Source organism: Manis pentadactyla, chromosome 7 (genome assembly GCF_030020395.1).
Source record: "Manis pentadactyla isolate mManPen7 chromosome 7, mManPen7.hap1, whole genome shotgun sequence".
Classification (NCBI taxonomy): Eukaryota; Metazoa; Chordata; class Mammalia; order Pholidota; family Manidae; genus Manis; species Manis pentadactyla.
The window spans coordinates 126,534,062-126,550,499 of record NC_080025.1 but is presented as its reverse complement, the minus strand read 5'-3'; the positions used below and the strand labels follow the sequence as shown (position 1 = coordinate 126,550,499).

General features: G+C 44.4%; 2 protein-coding genes across 2 annotated transcripts; both read right to left on the bottom strand.

The window, feature by feature from the left end:
* Window positions 1–2,301: 2,301 nt before the first annotated feature.
* On the bottom strand, window positions 2,302–15,388 carry GARIN1A (golgi associated RAB2 interactor 1A). Its single transcript, XM_036909008.2, is given in 6 exon segments — window positions 2,302–2,627; window positions 5,994–6,112; window positions 7,620–7,735; window positions 7,738–7,868; window positions 8,639–8,832; window positions 15,249–15,388. Coding segments are annotated over 5 exon segments (720 nt in total). The 5' UTR covers window positions 8,794–8,832; window positions 15,249–15,388; the 3' UTR covers window positions 2,302–2,428.
* On the bottom strand, window positions 13,523–15,393 carry HILPDA (hypoxia inducible lipid droplet associated). Its single transcript, XM_036909097.2, is given in 3 exon segments — window positions 13,523–14,132; window positions 14,135–14,347; window positions 15,249–15,393. Coding segments are annotated over 2 exon segments (189 nt in total). The 5' UTR covers window positions 14,286–14,347; window positions 15,249–15,393; the 3' UTR covers window positions 13,523–14,094.
* Between the last annotated feature and the right edge of the window lie 1,045 nt (window positions 15,394–16,438).

Here is a 16,438-nt window from a genome sequence, read left to right as displayed (position 1 = left end):
TCAAGAACAAGTAGTCAGAAGGTAGTCATGCAGTAGTTACTCTGACCTACTTAGCTGCCTATGTGACCAAGCTACAGAAATGGCTCAAAGCCTTGGAATCCGGCTTACCTCGCAAGGATGTGCTGCGGATGCATGAGGCCCGTGGCAGAGTGCCTTTCCCAACAAAGAGTAGAGTTGGAATGTGGTAGATGTCTGTTACCAGCCACCAGACATCGGTTCCCCTGGTTGTTCTTTTGTGACACCCTCCATGTCCTTTGGGGAAACCAACCAGCCTGCTGTAGCATTTGATGAGATGTTCAATTAGCCCCCCTTCACCGAATCTCCAGAGCTGTTCTGGTGTCAGTGCATTCCAAGACTGGCTCTTCGGCTGTCCCTGTGTTTCTGTGAGCTAACCCGTATCCTTGCCATAAATTCCTTTTGTTTTAAATTAGAGTCAGCTTCTTTTACAGGTCCCCAAAGGACTCCAATATAAAATGGTATCTATTCTCAAAGAGTTGATCTCCCCACCAAGGAAACAGGTATGTAAACAACTACAGTGGTGTGAGAGGTGCTATCATGCAGGCACACACAGGCAAACACTTGCAAACAACTCCACCAGTAAGGACAAGTATCATGAGAGCAATGGGTAGAAACTATCAGAAAGGTATTTGCATGGAGTGGAGGATGTGTAATACCTTTGCAGCACTTAAACACATGGTGGACTTAGGAAACCACAAGAAATTTGGCATGATGGGAGCACAAGGTTCAAGGGAAGCAGTGGCCAATGGCAAAGGCTGGAGAAATAGGCTTGGTCATTTCATATCAGAGAGTTTGGTTTTATCAAGGGTGAAGCTATAGTCAGATTTCTGTTTCAGAAAAACTGCACTTCAGAATTATTGAAGGGAAAAGGATTGGGAAGAAACTGGACAGTCATCAAGAGTATGGACTTTGGAGTTAGACTGAGTCAGGTCCTGGCTCTGCTGCTTACTAACTATATGACCTTAAGCAAGTTCTTGAACTTCACTGTGGATCAGGTTCATCATCTGTAAACTGTCCTAAGAGTATCTATTTCCCAATGAGCTGTGCCAATTAAAGGTTCTTTGTAAAGTCTTAGCATGGTGTTAAACATACCATATTAACAGAGTGATTTTCCATTCACTCAGGGACATTTTTGAGACTGGACTGGGCTCATGTTAGCAATGATACTAGGACAAGAGGCATTAATTGGGAAATCTGTACCCTTAACACTAGTCTCAGAAGTCTAAGTTCTGCCTCTAGATATCCCTCACCAGCACCGCAATGCTCAATATTAATACAATAGCTGATTGTAACATGCTGAAAGGAAATTTGTTTTGGTTTTTATTTTTATTGGAGGCAGGAAGAACCCACAAACAGTAGGCATCCTCTCAGGTCAGATGTCTTTTCTGACCCAAACTAGCTGGGATTTACCCTCAGCCCAACTGAGGGCAGTCAGATCCTTTCTCCCTCCATCACTACATTTCCTATGGGAAAGCAAGTCCTTCAGCCTTGATTTGCCGACTGGGTGGCTCAAACACCATGTCAACTTAATGGCCTTCCTATGTCTCCAAAATAAGGAGTGACATTCTCTCCCATACACTTCCTAAAGGCGGGTCTTGTCCTCTCTAATATGTCGTGTCTGGCACCTAGCAGGAGCCTGATAATGCTTACTGAATGTATCGCAGTATTTTCCAAGTAAATAATCCTCGTTTGTTCAAAGGCTGGCCAGAGCTCCTGCCCTGTCCCTGATGTACACAGACATTGTGTGTGTCTTCCAGTTTGCTTTCATTAGTCCTGGGTAGAAGGAGTCAAATCACTTAGGTCTTCCAGTGATGGATGGTCACCATCTTCTTTACATGCAGCCATGCCTTCATTAGCAACCAAGTTTGCATGGCCCAAGGTGAGCCTTCATAGCTTTACACTAACACAAGGAGTGGGGCAGTAAAGACTCAGTTTCCTGCTTGAGGTCAGTGAGGCAACACCAATGTATCTCCCAGATGGCTGAATCATTCTCAGCATTTATTTCACTCCAGTCTTGTAGCAGCCCTGCCTCTGTTTTCCCCTACCCCCTTGGGGGAGGAAGTTGGATTTCCCTCCAGGCCCTCTCCTCTGCACTGGCTTTTTAGGCTTAGCTTGGATGCTTTGGGGTTTCAACAGAGCATACAGATTGTTTTTCCCACTTACTTTCATAAGGAGTGAGTTCCTGCTCCTAATCAGCCCTTCCGCAGCCTGGAGCTTCCCTAGAGCACAACCTGCAACAATTAGGGACTCACTTGGAGGTTTATTGGTGGAAGTACAGAAGCACCTTGTTACAGACATCATCTTACCTCTCCCATGGTCATTTGGCTTGAAGTGGGAAAACAGCATTATAGGAGGTTGTAGCAAGCGCATCAGACGAAGCCAGGGAAGATCACCGTGTTTTGGCTAGGTGTCAGGGTCCCAAAATATTCTTGCCTAGAGAACTTGCTATAGGAGCCTGCCAGGAGTGCTCATCTGGATTCTCTTGTTCCCAGATGCTGTGGCTCAAGGCGGCTTTCATGGGTATATTCAGATGGACCAGAGATGACACTGGTGAGAGTGTCTTGTCACAGCTGTTGGAATTGTCTGTTTTAACGGCAATGTTGGGGTTTCTATTGGAGCCCAGGAATTTTGGGGTCATTGAGAGCAATAGAAGAGAAAGAAAGCATTGTTAAAAATCCAATTGAAAAACTTTGTTAATTATGTCTTTTCCAGCATGAGTGCCTTGAACACAGATGTGAATATGGAAATGACAGGCAGTGACATTAGGTCATTTCTGTGGTCTGCTGTGTCTAAGAGTGACATGAGCAGAGAAAGCCAAGCAGGAGGGAGGCTGGAGCGGAGGTCTGCTCTCCAAAAGTGGGACGGATACCCCTCCAAACCTTAAGTCTTGTATTTATGTGTTATGACTCAAAGGTAAGATCTGAACCCACAGGAAGTGCCTGATATTCACTAGAACTTGCCAGGCCTCAGCACATCTGCAAAGAAAATCTTAAGAGAACTCTCCAAAACAGTAACAACTTTTAAAAACTCACAACCACTTAGTGTGCCTAGAAAAACATAGTGTGACTAAAATTTTTAAAAATTTTGATTCTAAGTGAAATACATGCTTATTTTAAATGGAAAAAAAAAGCTATAAAAAAGCACCAAAACCAAAAATCACTCATGCTGTATTTGAAGAAAAGTGCTATGAGGTTTTTTTATTTTATTTTATTTCATTATTAAGGTATCATTGATAAGTGAGGCAAAGGTTTCACCTGAAAAACATTGTGGTTATTACATTCACCCATATTATCAAGTCTCCCCCACACCCCATTGCAGTCACTGTCCACCAGCATAGTAAGATGCCACAGTCACTACTTGACTTCTATGAGGTCTTTTTTAAGAGAAAATCATTTTAGTTATTTAACTGGCAAAAAGGTTGAATAATCTAAAAACTTCGTTGTCACACAATACCTAGAAATGCTGGATAAAATATAACCAATGTAATTGTAAATACATTGTTAAATTCACAAAAAGTAAAATCCCAGGGGCCAAAAATGAAAGACTCGTAAAGTGTGAGCTGGGGCTGCCTGGGGGACTCTCTGGTCTTAGTCATCCAGGCCTTGGGTTTTTGTGGCCATGTGACACAGGAGATAAAGCCTTGAGCCTGTTAACTGAGATGTTTGCATAAATCTAGGACTTTCTTAGTGGAAAGTGCAGCAGACCAATTTGGGAAGAAAGCAACTGGAAATAAGTGCAAGGGGTCTGTCCAAGTGCAAGGGGAAGTCTGAATGGGCTGCAGCAGCACGAACTCTCAAAACCGTCAGAACACTCTCCCTTGTGGGACACAGCCTCATACTAAGGTGAAACCACTGGAAATGGAATCCAGATTGAATAGGATGGGACCAGTAAAAGCAAAGAGAAAGGTCAACGGAAGATGAGATAGAGGAACAACGGCTAGGAATCTTGAAAAGGAGAAGGCCATAAGCACTTCACAAAAACAACACAAGAGGGAGCTCTGGAGTCCAAACCAGAAAGCTTCCTCCACCAGCCCCCCATTCCCGAAGGTTTGGGAAAACTGGTTCACGTGAAATTAAGCACCAGAAAAGGATAACAATCAAAACCCATGCAAAATTATCTAAGAAAGAAGGACAGGAAGCCTAATAAATCCTTACAGACAACAAAAGCACAATAAAAAGATGTGTCTGCAAGCACAAGAAAACTGCAACACAGCATTTTAAAATGATCTAAAACCAACTAAGAAAATAATAGAATATATGAAAGAACGATGTAAGGCAGAATTTAAGAGATTTATAAATGTGGCAATAAAACTGAGGTGGGCTAGACATTTTTAAAGAAATAACAATTATTTTCAAAATGAAGCCTAAACCAGAAATAGAGAAGCAAACAAGTAGATAATGTCTTAAGAGAAATTGGAGGATAAAAGGAGGAAGAGTTTCAGGAATTCAAGGAAACTATGTTGAAATTAAAAAAAACAAAAACAAAAAAACACTGAGAAGTACATATCAAGACACAGCATGACCCGGGAGAGCTGACCCAGCCTGCCCACCAGGGGCCCTGCCCTAGAGCCGCGTATAAAAGCACTGAGAGCGAGGATGTGAGGAGAGTCCTTTGTATAGAGCTGCTGCCTCTTCCCCCTCAAGCTGACAGAGAGGTCACTTCCTAGGATGACCCAGAGACCGTGAGCCGTGGCCCCTGGGGTCTGGGAGACCCAGTACTAGGGGTGCAACTCCAGCCCAGGAAACACGGAGAGTGGGAGAGATGGGAGAGTGGATTTCTTTGACAGTAGAGTGGAGAGGAGTTGCTTCAGTGTCCAGGAAGCATGGTCCTCCTGTCCAGTGGCTGGTCAAAGTCTGAGAAGACGTTTCCTGAGGACCAGGGATGCACTGTACCCGAGAGAGAGCTAGCCTTGGGCCCCAGCAAACCGCACCCACGGGACTCCCGTATTGAGTGAGGGACTCTGACAGCTGGTGAGCGGGGGTGGCCAGATGAAACTGAGGGGACAGCATCAGCGGAGCTGCAGTTCGGGTGGGGTGGGGTCAGGAAGAGGACTTCAAAGAACCCAACAAAACTCTTAAAGAGAAGAAGTCAGCTTTAAAATTAGGAAACAGAAGGAGAAGAGGAGTGACAAGCCAGTCCCTCCTATGAAGGGCCCGCTAACTTGGGGCCGGGCTGAGGGAAGGGAGAGGATGTGATCAGTTCAGAGTTTTGATCCTTGTCAGGCACTAGCCCTTTTAATTTCAGGATTGAAGCTGCTTTTGCAATTTAAAGGGGCCAAAGGACTTTTTATATTCTAAGAAGGAGCCCATAGGCTGCTCATGGACCCTGCCCAGAGAACCATCTTTTATCCAGGAACATGAGGAAAACTTCTTTTCCTGAAAAATGTTAAGAGGTTAAGGGAAGATTAAAAATAAATTTGCATTTCAATGATACCCTACAAGGTGTACTTGTTCAACCTACTGGTTGCACAATCTTGCTTTGGTTTCTACCACTTGTTTCAGAAAGAGTCTAATACAATTACTTAGTAAATTAGTAAAGTTTTGGAGCCATCTCTCCTTTGGGATGAGATGTTACTGTCTATTCTGTCTATTTTACAGAACAGATAAGTGAGGCAAAGAGAACTCAGGATTGTTTTACCCACGGGACCCTTGTAAACTGGGATTGGAGACAGTCAATATCTAACTCCATGAGCCTGTGTTGTTAGTTTACCTTCTTTGAATTAACTTACTCATCCCTCGTTCCCTTTACTGAGCATGTGCCAAATGAAAACACTGGGGCTTGCCTAGGGAATATTCAGGTCAATCAGCCAGAGCCTGTTTTCAAGGACAGGCTTACAATAAAACTGAGGGGAAAAGGCATATGAGTAGCTGCCTAGAATAAAAAGAAGGAACTGAGATAGATTGGCAGAGGGTGTCACTGACCCCATCCACACGCTGCGGGAAGGGATGCGGGAGGTGCCTGCACGGAGGACCCACCTGTCTGCTGTCAGTTGGGATCTTCCTGGGAGATGCGAGAAACTGCCACTGGTCTGCTCGGCTGCCAACAGCATGAAGCTTTCTCTGGGCTGGGTGGATGACGGGAGGGTGCTTTCGGGCTAGACGGAGAGGTTTATAGTCAGATGACTGGGGCTGCTCTCTGGTGGTGCTTGGCCTCTTGGAGCCAGAACCTTGAAGGAACTCACTTGAGTCTTCCAGCCTGGGCCTGGGAACCTGTCCCTTGGACACTAAGCCCCAGAATCATCTGACCAAAAAGGGGCCAGTAGAGGTAGTAGCTGCTGTGGGTACTCTGCCCAGAGCACAAGATCTGAACATTAAGAGCCAGAGCGGCAGAGCTGGCAAGGCTGACTTTGAAGTCAGTGATGGCACACCTACAGCAGACAGCTTGAGCGAGAGGAGGAAGGTTCTGAAACCTGAAGGTTTTAGGCAACTCAGTTTATCAAGCTTTTCTTTCCTGTGCTGCTACCCTAAGCAGGTTCTGGGAAAATCTTCTGTGTGTCAAAAAGAAAAAAAAAAAAAGCCTTAAATAAACTGAAAGACAAAAGCAAATCCTTTGGGGGAAAGAGTTGCAAAAACTCATGATTAAGGGTTAAAATTCTTGCTGTATCAAAAGCTTTATTTTGCAAATCAATTTTGAAAATCCACAAACTTTACAAATCAATTTAGAAAAACACAAAGCTGCCAAGGGAAAAATGACCAAATGCAAAACGAAACACAAAACAAAACACCGAACAGTATTTAAACTGAAAATCAAAGAGCTGCCACTTTGAACCTGTCATATAACCTCTCATATCACATCACACTTCTCAGTTATGATAAGGATATAATGACACAGATACTCACATTATCAGAGTATAATTTGGTATGGACTCTCTGAAAATAATCTGGCAATATGGATCAAGAACCTTATAAATGTTCATACAGTTTGAATTCTACTTCTAAAAATCTATTCTGAGAAAACAATCAGAAATGTGGACAAAACATGCAAATGCTTATTTTAGCATCATGTATAATAATGAATAGCTGGGAACAATTCTAAATGTCTGATGTTAGGGGAATGATGAAGTAAATTTTAATTTTTACAACTGAATAGCATGAAATTATCAAAACAATGTGTACGAAGAGCTTATAAAAGAAGGAAAAATGCTTATGATATAATCCAAATGGAAAAAAAGCAACATTCTGAAATGTATATGTATTTAATGTCCTCAGATATATAAATCAAAAACCAGTTTTAAATGAAAGTCTAGAATGAAATATGCCAAAATGTTCCCAATGATTGCTTGGGGCTGGAGAGAGGTGGATGTGATTTTTCTGTAATTTTCTGATTTTGCTCAATGAGCGTTATTCCTTTATAATACTGGGGGAAAAAAACAGCAGAAAAACAGAGAACAATCTTTAAGTAACTTGAGTACTTTATAGCTCTTTTTAGGAAAATGAAATTAACTTGTTTTTTTTGTTTGTAGACCTCAGCATAGCATTGACCCTTGGAAATGAAGTCTGCTTACCCCCCACACTGGACTTTAATATCCATCCATCCTCCCAGGCGGTATGTCTCTGATTCCCCCGACTCTCCGCAGACCTTGGCAGGAGAGCCCCACTTACTGTTGTTTCGGTGGAGCTGCTGGGCATCTTGGGGACCAGGCAGGGAGTGAACTGAATTCTCGGGTCTTTGGTAGTGATGGACAGAACTTTCTGCAGAATTTTCACCAAGCGGATCCGTATTGAAACACAGCCTCTGGGTGTTTTTCATGGAGCCTCAGGTAGTAGATCTTTTCAGTGACTGTTCTAACCCTCAGGATGCATTGGAGCCGGTCACAGATTTGTAGCTCCACATACTTGAGGGGGAGAATCCTGGACATAATCAGGCAACTCCCATAGCAGAGGAGCCCGTGATTCTGATCAACCATGCTGCGCCTGCCTGGAGCGTGGCTCAGTCTCACGAGCCTCCCACCCATGCCTGGAGTATGGGAGCAGGAATAAGTACTGAGGTCGACTCCTCTCTGATTTCCAGGGCCTTATGTATTGAAGAATCTGCCTTAACAAGTGGCTATACAGCACCTCATTTAGACCTCAGAACAACCCTTTGATGAAGGGAAAATAAGTATTATTAATTCCATTTCACAGACTTTGAAACTAAGGCTAAGAAAAGCTAAGTGATTTGCCCAAGTATAGATCTCCTTAAGATGTCCTTAGCTGGAACCTGGGGGGCTCCATTTCCAGGTCTCCTTCTCCCTATACCCTGAAGAAATGTGTGGGAAAGGATGATCTCTCTTATATATCCAGGACTTTTTTTTTAATTGCAACACCTCATAATCGCATTTGACTTCCATACCCCTCACCTGTTTTAGGGAACACCCCCAAAATCTTTATGGACAAAATAAAACTAAACAAAAGGAAGCCAAGATCCTCAAAAACCAGGCTGAGACAGGGCCTGACACTCTACCCACAGCATCGAGCATGGTGTTTAGTCGTACAGGCACTCAAAAAATATTTGTTAAGTTAATGAATTCTACAGTTATACGCTAAAGAACACTGTCCTTTCTTCTAATGTAAAATCCAGTTGCCAGACAGGGCAGTCACCTTCCTGCCTGGGCCCCTCCCTCCCGTAAGCTTTTCTTCACCTGTTGGGGGCGATGACAGGAGCACGACCAGCTGGGCTCCAGGCAGAAAGCTGGCCCCGGGGCCAGGTGACGTTGGCCATCAGGAGGATATTGGGGAGCGGCACTGAGGAGGTCACCCCGAGGATCACAGTGGTAGACCCTTCACAGACATCCATCCAGTTCCTGGGCTCTCAAAGCAAGCTGTTTCTAAACCACTGCAGAGAGAGAAGGTTGGATTTCAGAGCAGAGATTTAGACAGCAAACATCACCCCTCTAACCAGCCAGTGTGGACTAGTGGGGAACATCCCTGGAGCCCCACGCAGGCCCAGCCCAACTCCACGGTGTTGGTATAACCGCCACTCCCCTCACATCCACAGCTCCACCTCCCTCCTGACTTACAGGCTCCCAATCACCAGGCCAGAGAGGGCCTGTGGGCTCACAATGGCAGGAATGACATCAAGGAATTTGATGGGTAAAAACAGGAAAGGAAAAAAAGAAGAGGCAGGAAAGGATTGGGAGTGGGCAGGGTTTTGTCACCCCAGTAATGTAGCCTATTCCATTTTTCACTAAGTCTCTCTGCATACAAGAGGAAAATGACTCTCCCGAGGTTATGCCAAGACAGCAGTGAGCTGGCCGGAACAGCAAAAAAGGCTCTCGAGAAACCCACAGCCTTCAATAAAATCTCTCACAATGAAAATCTCTGTAAGTGAATTATTCCCTTGAAGTCAGGCCCTCACCTGGCCAGAGCTGCTTAGGACATGGGACAGCAGTTCATCCACACTTCCCTACCCCAACTCCTGGGATAAAATGAGAATTCTTGTTTTTTAAACACCAGGCTGTTAACAAAGAGGCTTATTTATTTAGAAACACTGGGCAGATAAGGAGCCAACACAAAACAGATGAGAGCCCATTGTTAAATTTCCAGGAATTTTATGAGCCAGTTGTGAAACAGTCATTATTAAACATTTAATTATATAAACTTATGATTAAATACATTATGTAAAAAGCAAAAGGTAATAAAAAGCCCAAACTCATCACTTCATAATTATTTAACTATATTTCACAACTCTCTATAACCCTTGAGGTTATTTGCATCTATAGTATCTACATGGCAGAAATACTGTCATAGTGTCCTAATACTGTGCATTTAACTTTTCCTGTCCCTTCTTACATAAATTTAGCACATTATTATACTTTTAATAAGCCTTTTGAATATAATTGTCTCCAATATAGAATTCCTCAGATTACATAAAATGACCTGTTTTTATCATTTTTAATTCTGCCTTACACAATATTAAGCAACAGGGAAAAAAAGAACCCAAACTGCACTCATACAATTACAATATAGAAATGCCTAATGGGTATGCACAAGGTCTAAGAAGGAAACATAACAATCAAAACAGTTAATGTTCAAGTCATAAACTGTGAGTTATTAAATTGGCATGTTTGCCATGTAAAGCAAATACAGCTTGTAGGCATTATTGAAGATCTATAGGTAAAGTGGCATGTAAACATTGTAAGTTATACTCATTTTGTAATTTTGATTTTGTTACAGTAGGTTTTCTTAGGAAAAAAAAATCATGTGCCCACATAAGAAATATACCTTGGGGATGGAAAATCTCATTGGCATATTTTGTTATATTGCATTTTGAAGAGATGTTGAAAAAAAAAAGAAATCATGATGTAGAAGAAAACGTTGCATACTGGAAACTGACTACCAACTAATTCAATGACATTGTCTAAGTCACCTAGTTTCCTTCTGTCTCCTCTGCAGTAAAATGAAAAGATCTATGCCATCCAGTAAAGTAGCCACGAGCTATACTGAGCTGTTGAAATGTGGCTACTACAAATAGACATGCGTTATGAGTGTAAAATCCTCACCAGTATATATACTTTTTACAAAACACAGAATGTAATATAGCTATCTCATTAGTAACTTTTATGTTGATTACATATTGAAATACTATTTTTAGTATATTGGGTTAAACAAAATTTGTTTAAAATACCTTTTCCTGTTTCTTTTTTACTTTTTCATGTGTCTTGTCAATGGGTTTCAGCCCTGGGCAAGTTCACTATGGATTCAATGTGACCAAAGAAATGACAGTAGAATGTTCTTGGGGTGAAAAGGTTATACCCAACTTTATTTCCGCAGTGGCAGGTTAATCACTAAAATCCCGTCCACTCAGAGCGAGTCTCCATGCAAACTGGTCTCTGCTTCTGGGCCTCTCTGCCCGCACAGCCATCCTCAGGGCCTCTGTCCTCGGTGCTGCCACCACTCCAGCCTCTGCTCTCCTGCAGCCTTGAAACCATATCGCCACGTCACGCAGAGCACTGGGCAGAGCTCTTTATATAGAGTCAATAATGACACATTGCCCACACATGTGTAGTGAGCTAGCCAATGAGCGCCAGGTGAGAATCCTGGCCACAGGAACCTTCATTTTATCCACAATGTGACCACTAGAAAAATGTAGTTTGCATTATATTTTTATTGGACAGTACTAGACAAGATCATATCCTCCAGCTCTTAATATTGATATCTGTGTTAAGCTTTAGCGGCACAGCCCTTCAAATCCAGAAAGCATTACACAGCACTGATTTAAGGTATTTCCTTCTTTCTTAGATTCCACTAGATGGCACTAGAGTTAAGACCACAAACTAATAAGGATTTTAAATTTGTGCTTGAAGTTTTCTAAATATGTTGTAGTTAAACTTCTCTCTGTGTCCTTGCTCACAGTGTGCCCTCTACTGGAATACTCTTTTCTAACTTGGCTACCCATTCATTTTTAAAAATTCAAATGCTCCAAGAATCATTTACAACCCAAGAATTCCACTCAGTCACAATATCAAGTTCAAATTCAAGAATCTGAGTGACATAATAGTTTCTATCCCAGTTGCAGATGTGGTTTGAGATGGAGAATCTGTAAACTAAAAAGACAAGCCATGTGCCCCCACACATCCAATATATAATGGCGGAATAGGGACAGGATGAATGCAATAAGGGGTATGGAGAAGAAAGGGGAACACAGTAGCTTAGTGATTATGACATTCCACTGAGATGTGATAAAGGAATCTTACTGAGGAGAAAGGAATATTCCTTGATTAGGCCCCAAGTGGGCTCCCTGGGAGCACATCCTTAGGCAATTATTTTGTTTTAGGCTATTGAGAGCTTCGGGTTGTTGTGGTAGCATATAACCTAATCTGTGTCCTTGACTGATATGGAAATTGCAATCTACAGGAGGGTATTGCTTATTTTAAAAACAAAACAAAAAAAATAAACCCCAAAACAAACCCTGAAAAACCCAAAAACGTCCAGTGTGTGTGACATTAACTTATTTGGAGGGCAGCAAAGGATCTCATCAGAGGCTGAAAGGATGACAGCCCATGTGATAACAGTTGAAAAGTATTTGCTAAAACTGTTACCTGCAGTAGAAGTAAAAGACATACTTTATCTAATCTAATCTATTAGGAGAGTCAGAGTACAGAATTTTAGCAGCATGAATTGGATACTGTTGGTTGCCATTGATGAAGACTCACATGATGAGCTTAAATGAAAACTGGCCAGCTTGCAAGCAGGAATAGGGATCTAGAGACAACAGAAATCAGTAGGCTTGCAGGGTTCACAGAAGCAAGTGCTTCTAATCCCAGTCTGGTAATAGGTAAAATTGAGAACAGTTTAGAAGGACAAATGCCAATTCAAACTTAGCTTTGTAGATAGGGTGACTAACTATCTTGGTTCACCCAGAACTCCCAGTTTTAGCACCAAAATTCTATCCCAGAAAATCCCTCTGCCAGGCAAACAGGGACATAGGAAAGACCAAAACAACGGTATGGCCATCACATCTGCTGTTGAAACCCCTGAGTAGATGAAATTGTCTTAGAGCAAACATCTCACAGAAATTGTGGCACCTAATAAACCGTTTCAGGTAAACAAACTGGCTGGGGAGAACTTAAGGTATAGTACTCTGCCTTGAAGTTCAAATGCCCCAAGTGAGTCAGAGAGGCATGAGAGTGAGAAGTGCATCAAATTTAAGAAATATTGTCTAGAAAAGGGCAGCTACTGGTACGTGAAACTGCCTGAAATCAGAGCTAAAATGCCAACTATTTTTTGAGGGTCCTAAGCCACTGAAAGACCTGTCACATTATAGTCACATAAGCCCAGCCAACCACAAAGGGACAGAGGGTACAGTCTCACCATGAGCCAGAAGGCAGGAAGCTGGAAGTACTGGGTAAACAGCACTAATGACTACCTCACAACAATAAACACGTGATGCCCACACCACAGGCTTTTAAGGTAGGGGCACTGAAGTTTAAGAACACTCATGTAGCAAAACTGGTTTAGCAGAGACCACCATACTTTCTTACCCTTTGGTACAAGTAAACTAAACTCAATCTGTAAAATGACACACACACATCAAATGCAAATAAACATATTGCCATAGGGAGAGGAGTGAATACGCCTGAACATGGGGTGGGCGGTGGAGTGACGATACAAGCAAAAAATAGAAACCCCTCCATTCGTGTGCAGAGGCCAAGCTGCTTAGATCTGGGAGAGAGCAGAACCAGTTGTGAAGTATGGACATTCTACCAGCTGAACCAGAGTATGACCAAAATTGAGCAGAAAAGAAAAAAGCCAGAGCCTACTGAACAGATAGTCCTCATCCCGAACACCCACCCACCAGGTGGCTGGAAGAAATAAATAATTTTTCCTCTAGAGATGGATAGAGTCAGAGGACTATAATATTTTGGCCTAGGCTCAGATGACTGGCTGAAACAGGGCAGATCCAAGTGCCCCTGACTCCAAATTCAGGTGTATTTCTCTTTTCCTTTTTGGCATGTTAAAAAAAGCCCTCAGACCTAGAAATTAAGATGCTTCCCTACCAGTACTTGAAGTCAACATGACAGATAGCCGAAATATTCAACTTTATTAGAAAAATTCGTTTAAGCCACATGGTGGCCATAATGCCCATGTCCTAAGCAAGCTTTGTCATCCGTGGTCCCCGTCAGACCAATAAACACGCACATACACACTATGTTGGAGGATGAATCGTTAAGTGTAGAACAATGAGAACTGGACACTGTACACTCCATCATTCCCCTCCCTACAGCCAACCCACACACGTCTTCAACTGCTACCCACACACAGATGAGCTTTCACGCAAGAGGCTGAACATTATGACATCCAAGTCCGAAGCGGCTCAGCAGACACTAGTAAGTAGGGCTGAAAACACTATGCAAACAGCTGAGCCCTGGGGAGCAGAGTGACAGTGCTGCATCCCACAGCTACACGCAACCCACTCACACCTGGACTCAACAGGCTCTTTTTCCAGGGTGAGGAACATCCAGAGGCCCTTCAAGGCCCTCGTAAAAGTTAGTTCTGAGAACACTGATGCTGAGTCTGCCTGCCCACAAACTGGACGCCTGGCCGGATGTGTTTAGGCCAGTATGCCAAGGGTCACAGCCGGTGGAGGGAGGTCTTATCACACCCCTCTGGACGGATGGTCTGGAAAGCCCTTGGGGGTTCTGTGCTGGCTAGTTGACCTCTGGTGGTCCAGACGCTCCCCGGTGATGGGTTCTCCAGTAAGCCCTCCAAGGACTCCATCAGTCTAACGAAGATGGAAAGCAGGGTCACCACTACCCCTAAAAGATAGAGGTTCAACATATGGTTCATGGCTGAAAGGATCCCACTCCTTTGTAGAGCAGCAGAACTGCCTTCTGGAGGGCCTCTGGATCCTGAGGAAAGAGAGTTGAGGTTAATCTACAGCCTTTGGAAGTCTACAGCCTCTAGCCCTGGCCCTTCAACCTTCCCATGGAGCTAGGGCCACCAGAGAGGCAGGGACCAAAGGCTATTCTTCCACAGAATCCTCAAGTTCATTTACACTGTAAACTCCGTGGCTGCAGAGCCAGTCTTGCTTCTTGGACTAATTTAAGAGCACTTCTTAAAACTTATACTTTTCTTTAAAGTAAAAGCATTTACTTCTCCTGCCAGGTGCGAAGACCAAGTCCTTTGGGGATCGGGATGGGAATATGAGAACATGCCCTTGAGAAAGCAACCTGCCTAAAGCCACGCTCACATATCAGTCATGTTCGAGTTAATCACAAACTTTTTAGGAGTCAAAATAATTCCAAGAGTTGCTCATGTAATTGTAGATTAATGATACCAAAATAAAAATAATAATAATTCCAAGAGAGTCGCATTAAGTTCACTTACTTAATACACCTAAATAACTACAACGTGTTAGGCACCCGGGAAGGTACTGGAGCCACATCTGAGGACCTGCAGACATGAACCCTGACCTCATGGGCTCACAATTTAGGGGCGACAGGCAAGAAAACACACATGCCACACTCCAAGTGCTGTGATAGGAAGGAGATGCTAATGGTGCTTTAAGAGCGCATGGCAGGCACACCTAATCCAGCCCTGTTTAGCATGGGGTGGGTTACGTGGACACTAGTTAGGTCCACCCCTTTAGAAAACAGAACTGGGGCGGCTGGCTCGGGACCCGGGTGGAGGCGGGGCGAGCAGGGCGGGTTCAGGCGGCGCAGCTCCGACCAGGGAATGCCAAGTGGCCCGCCGGGCACGCAGCCTGAGAGATGGGGGCTGGGAGCCAGGGAAACCCACAAGGCCGCTCACCTCTAGGAAGAAAGGCCGGGAATGGCCCGCTCGCCAACAGCCAGAAGCGCAGCAGTCGGGAGGAAAGTCTGCCAATTAGAAGCGCCAAATCGCAGCCGGGACAGCAGTCGCAGAACCGAAGCAATGCCTGCAGTACAGACCGACGGCTGCCACGCCACAGGCTTTTAGCCCAGGCCCCGCCCCAGGGCTCGCGCACGCGTACAAGGGTCCGCACGCACTCGCCCTCCTGCACGTCGCGGCCCCGCCCCCAAGCGGGGGCGGTCCGAGGAGGGGACCGTGCGCTCTGCCGGCGGTCTGAGCCGTTTCAAAAATCACACCGTGTGGCTGTAAGTCATTGCGGTCGGCGGTGGGACTAGGCCTGTGTGTCAACACACACTGCTTTTTCCTGCTGTAGGAAACTTTTGAGGGAACCAGCACATTTCCCCCCATACTAAATGGGTGGAAAACACACCTGAGGGATCCTAATCCAAGGAGCCTCGCAGCGGATGAAGGCCGAGAGCGGAGGATGGTTTCCTGACAAGATTAAAACAAAGCGCAGGTTGTCAGAGTGCATCAGATCCCAACCCCCTACCACAGTTTTCTCCATTCCAGGGACTGAAGAGAACGCGAGAAGTACAAGGATTCCAGCCGCCATCGCCCACCCTCCATTCCAAGTTCTGAGGTTTAATTTGCCATCGCTATCTCGAAGGGCGAGGCCCCTTTACAGCACGTTAAATCGTGCTTTCTAGGAACGTTTGTAGTGTGTAAGAAAAATGTGGAATAATTCACCTGGCCGTGGTGTCTGCGCCTGACTGTATTTGAACAAGTCACTTTATACTCGCTGGGGCTCAGTTATCTTATCTAAAATGTGGCCACTAGATGATTTTTGAGGATACTTTTAAATTGAACCAAAGGCTAGGAGGTCACGGTCCACCCTTATCCCCAGATTTGAGCGCTAAGAAGCATTACTAAGCGCGGCCCGGCCCCCCCCCCGCCACCCCTAAACCAAAGGTAGACATCCTGTCGTGAGAACACCCAGGGGCAGATCTCAGAAAATGAGTCCTGAGGAGACACTGGGATTGGGGAGGCCGCTTGAAGGAACATCCACGGTGGCAGAAAGGAAAGCTGCTGGTTTTACTGCACCCCTGCTAAGAAGGGGAGTGGGCGGAGCTCCGGCGCAGGTGACTGGGCAGATTCCTGAGCCCAGGACT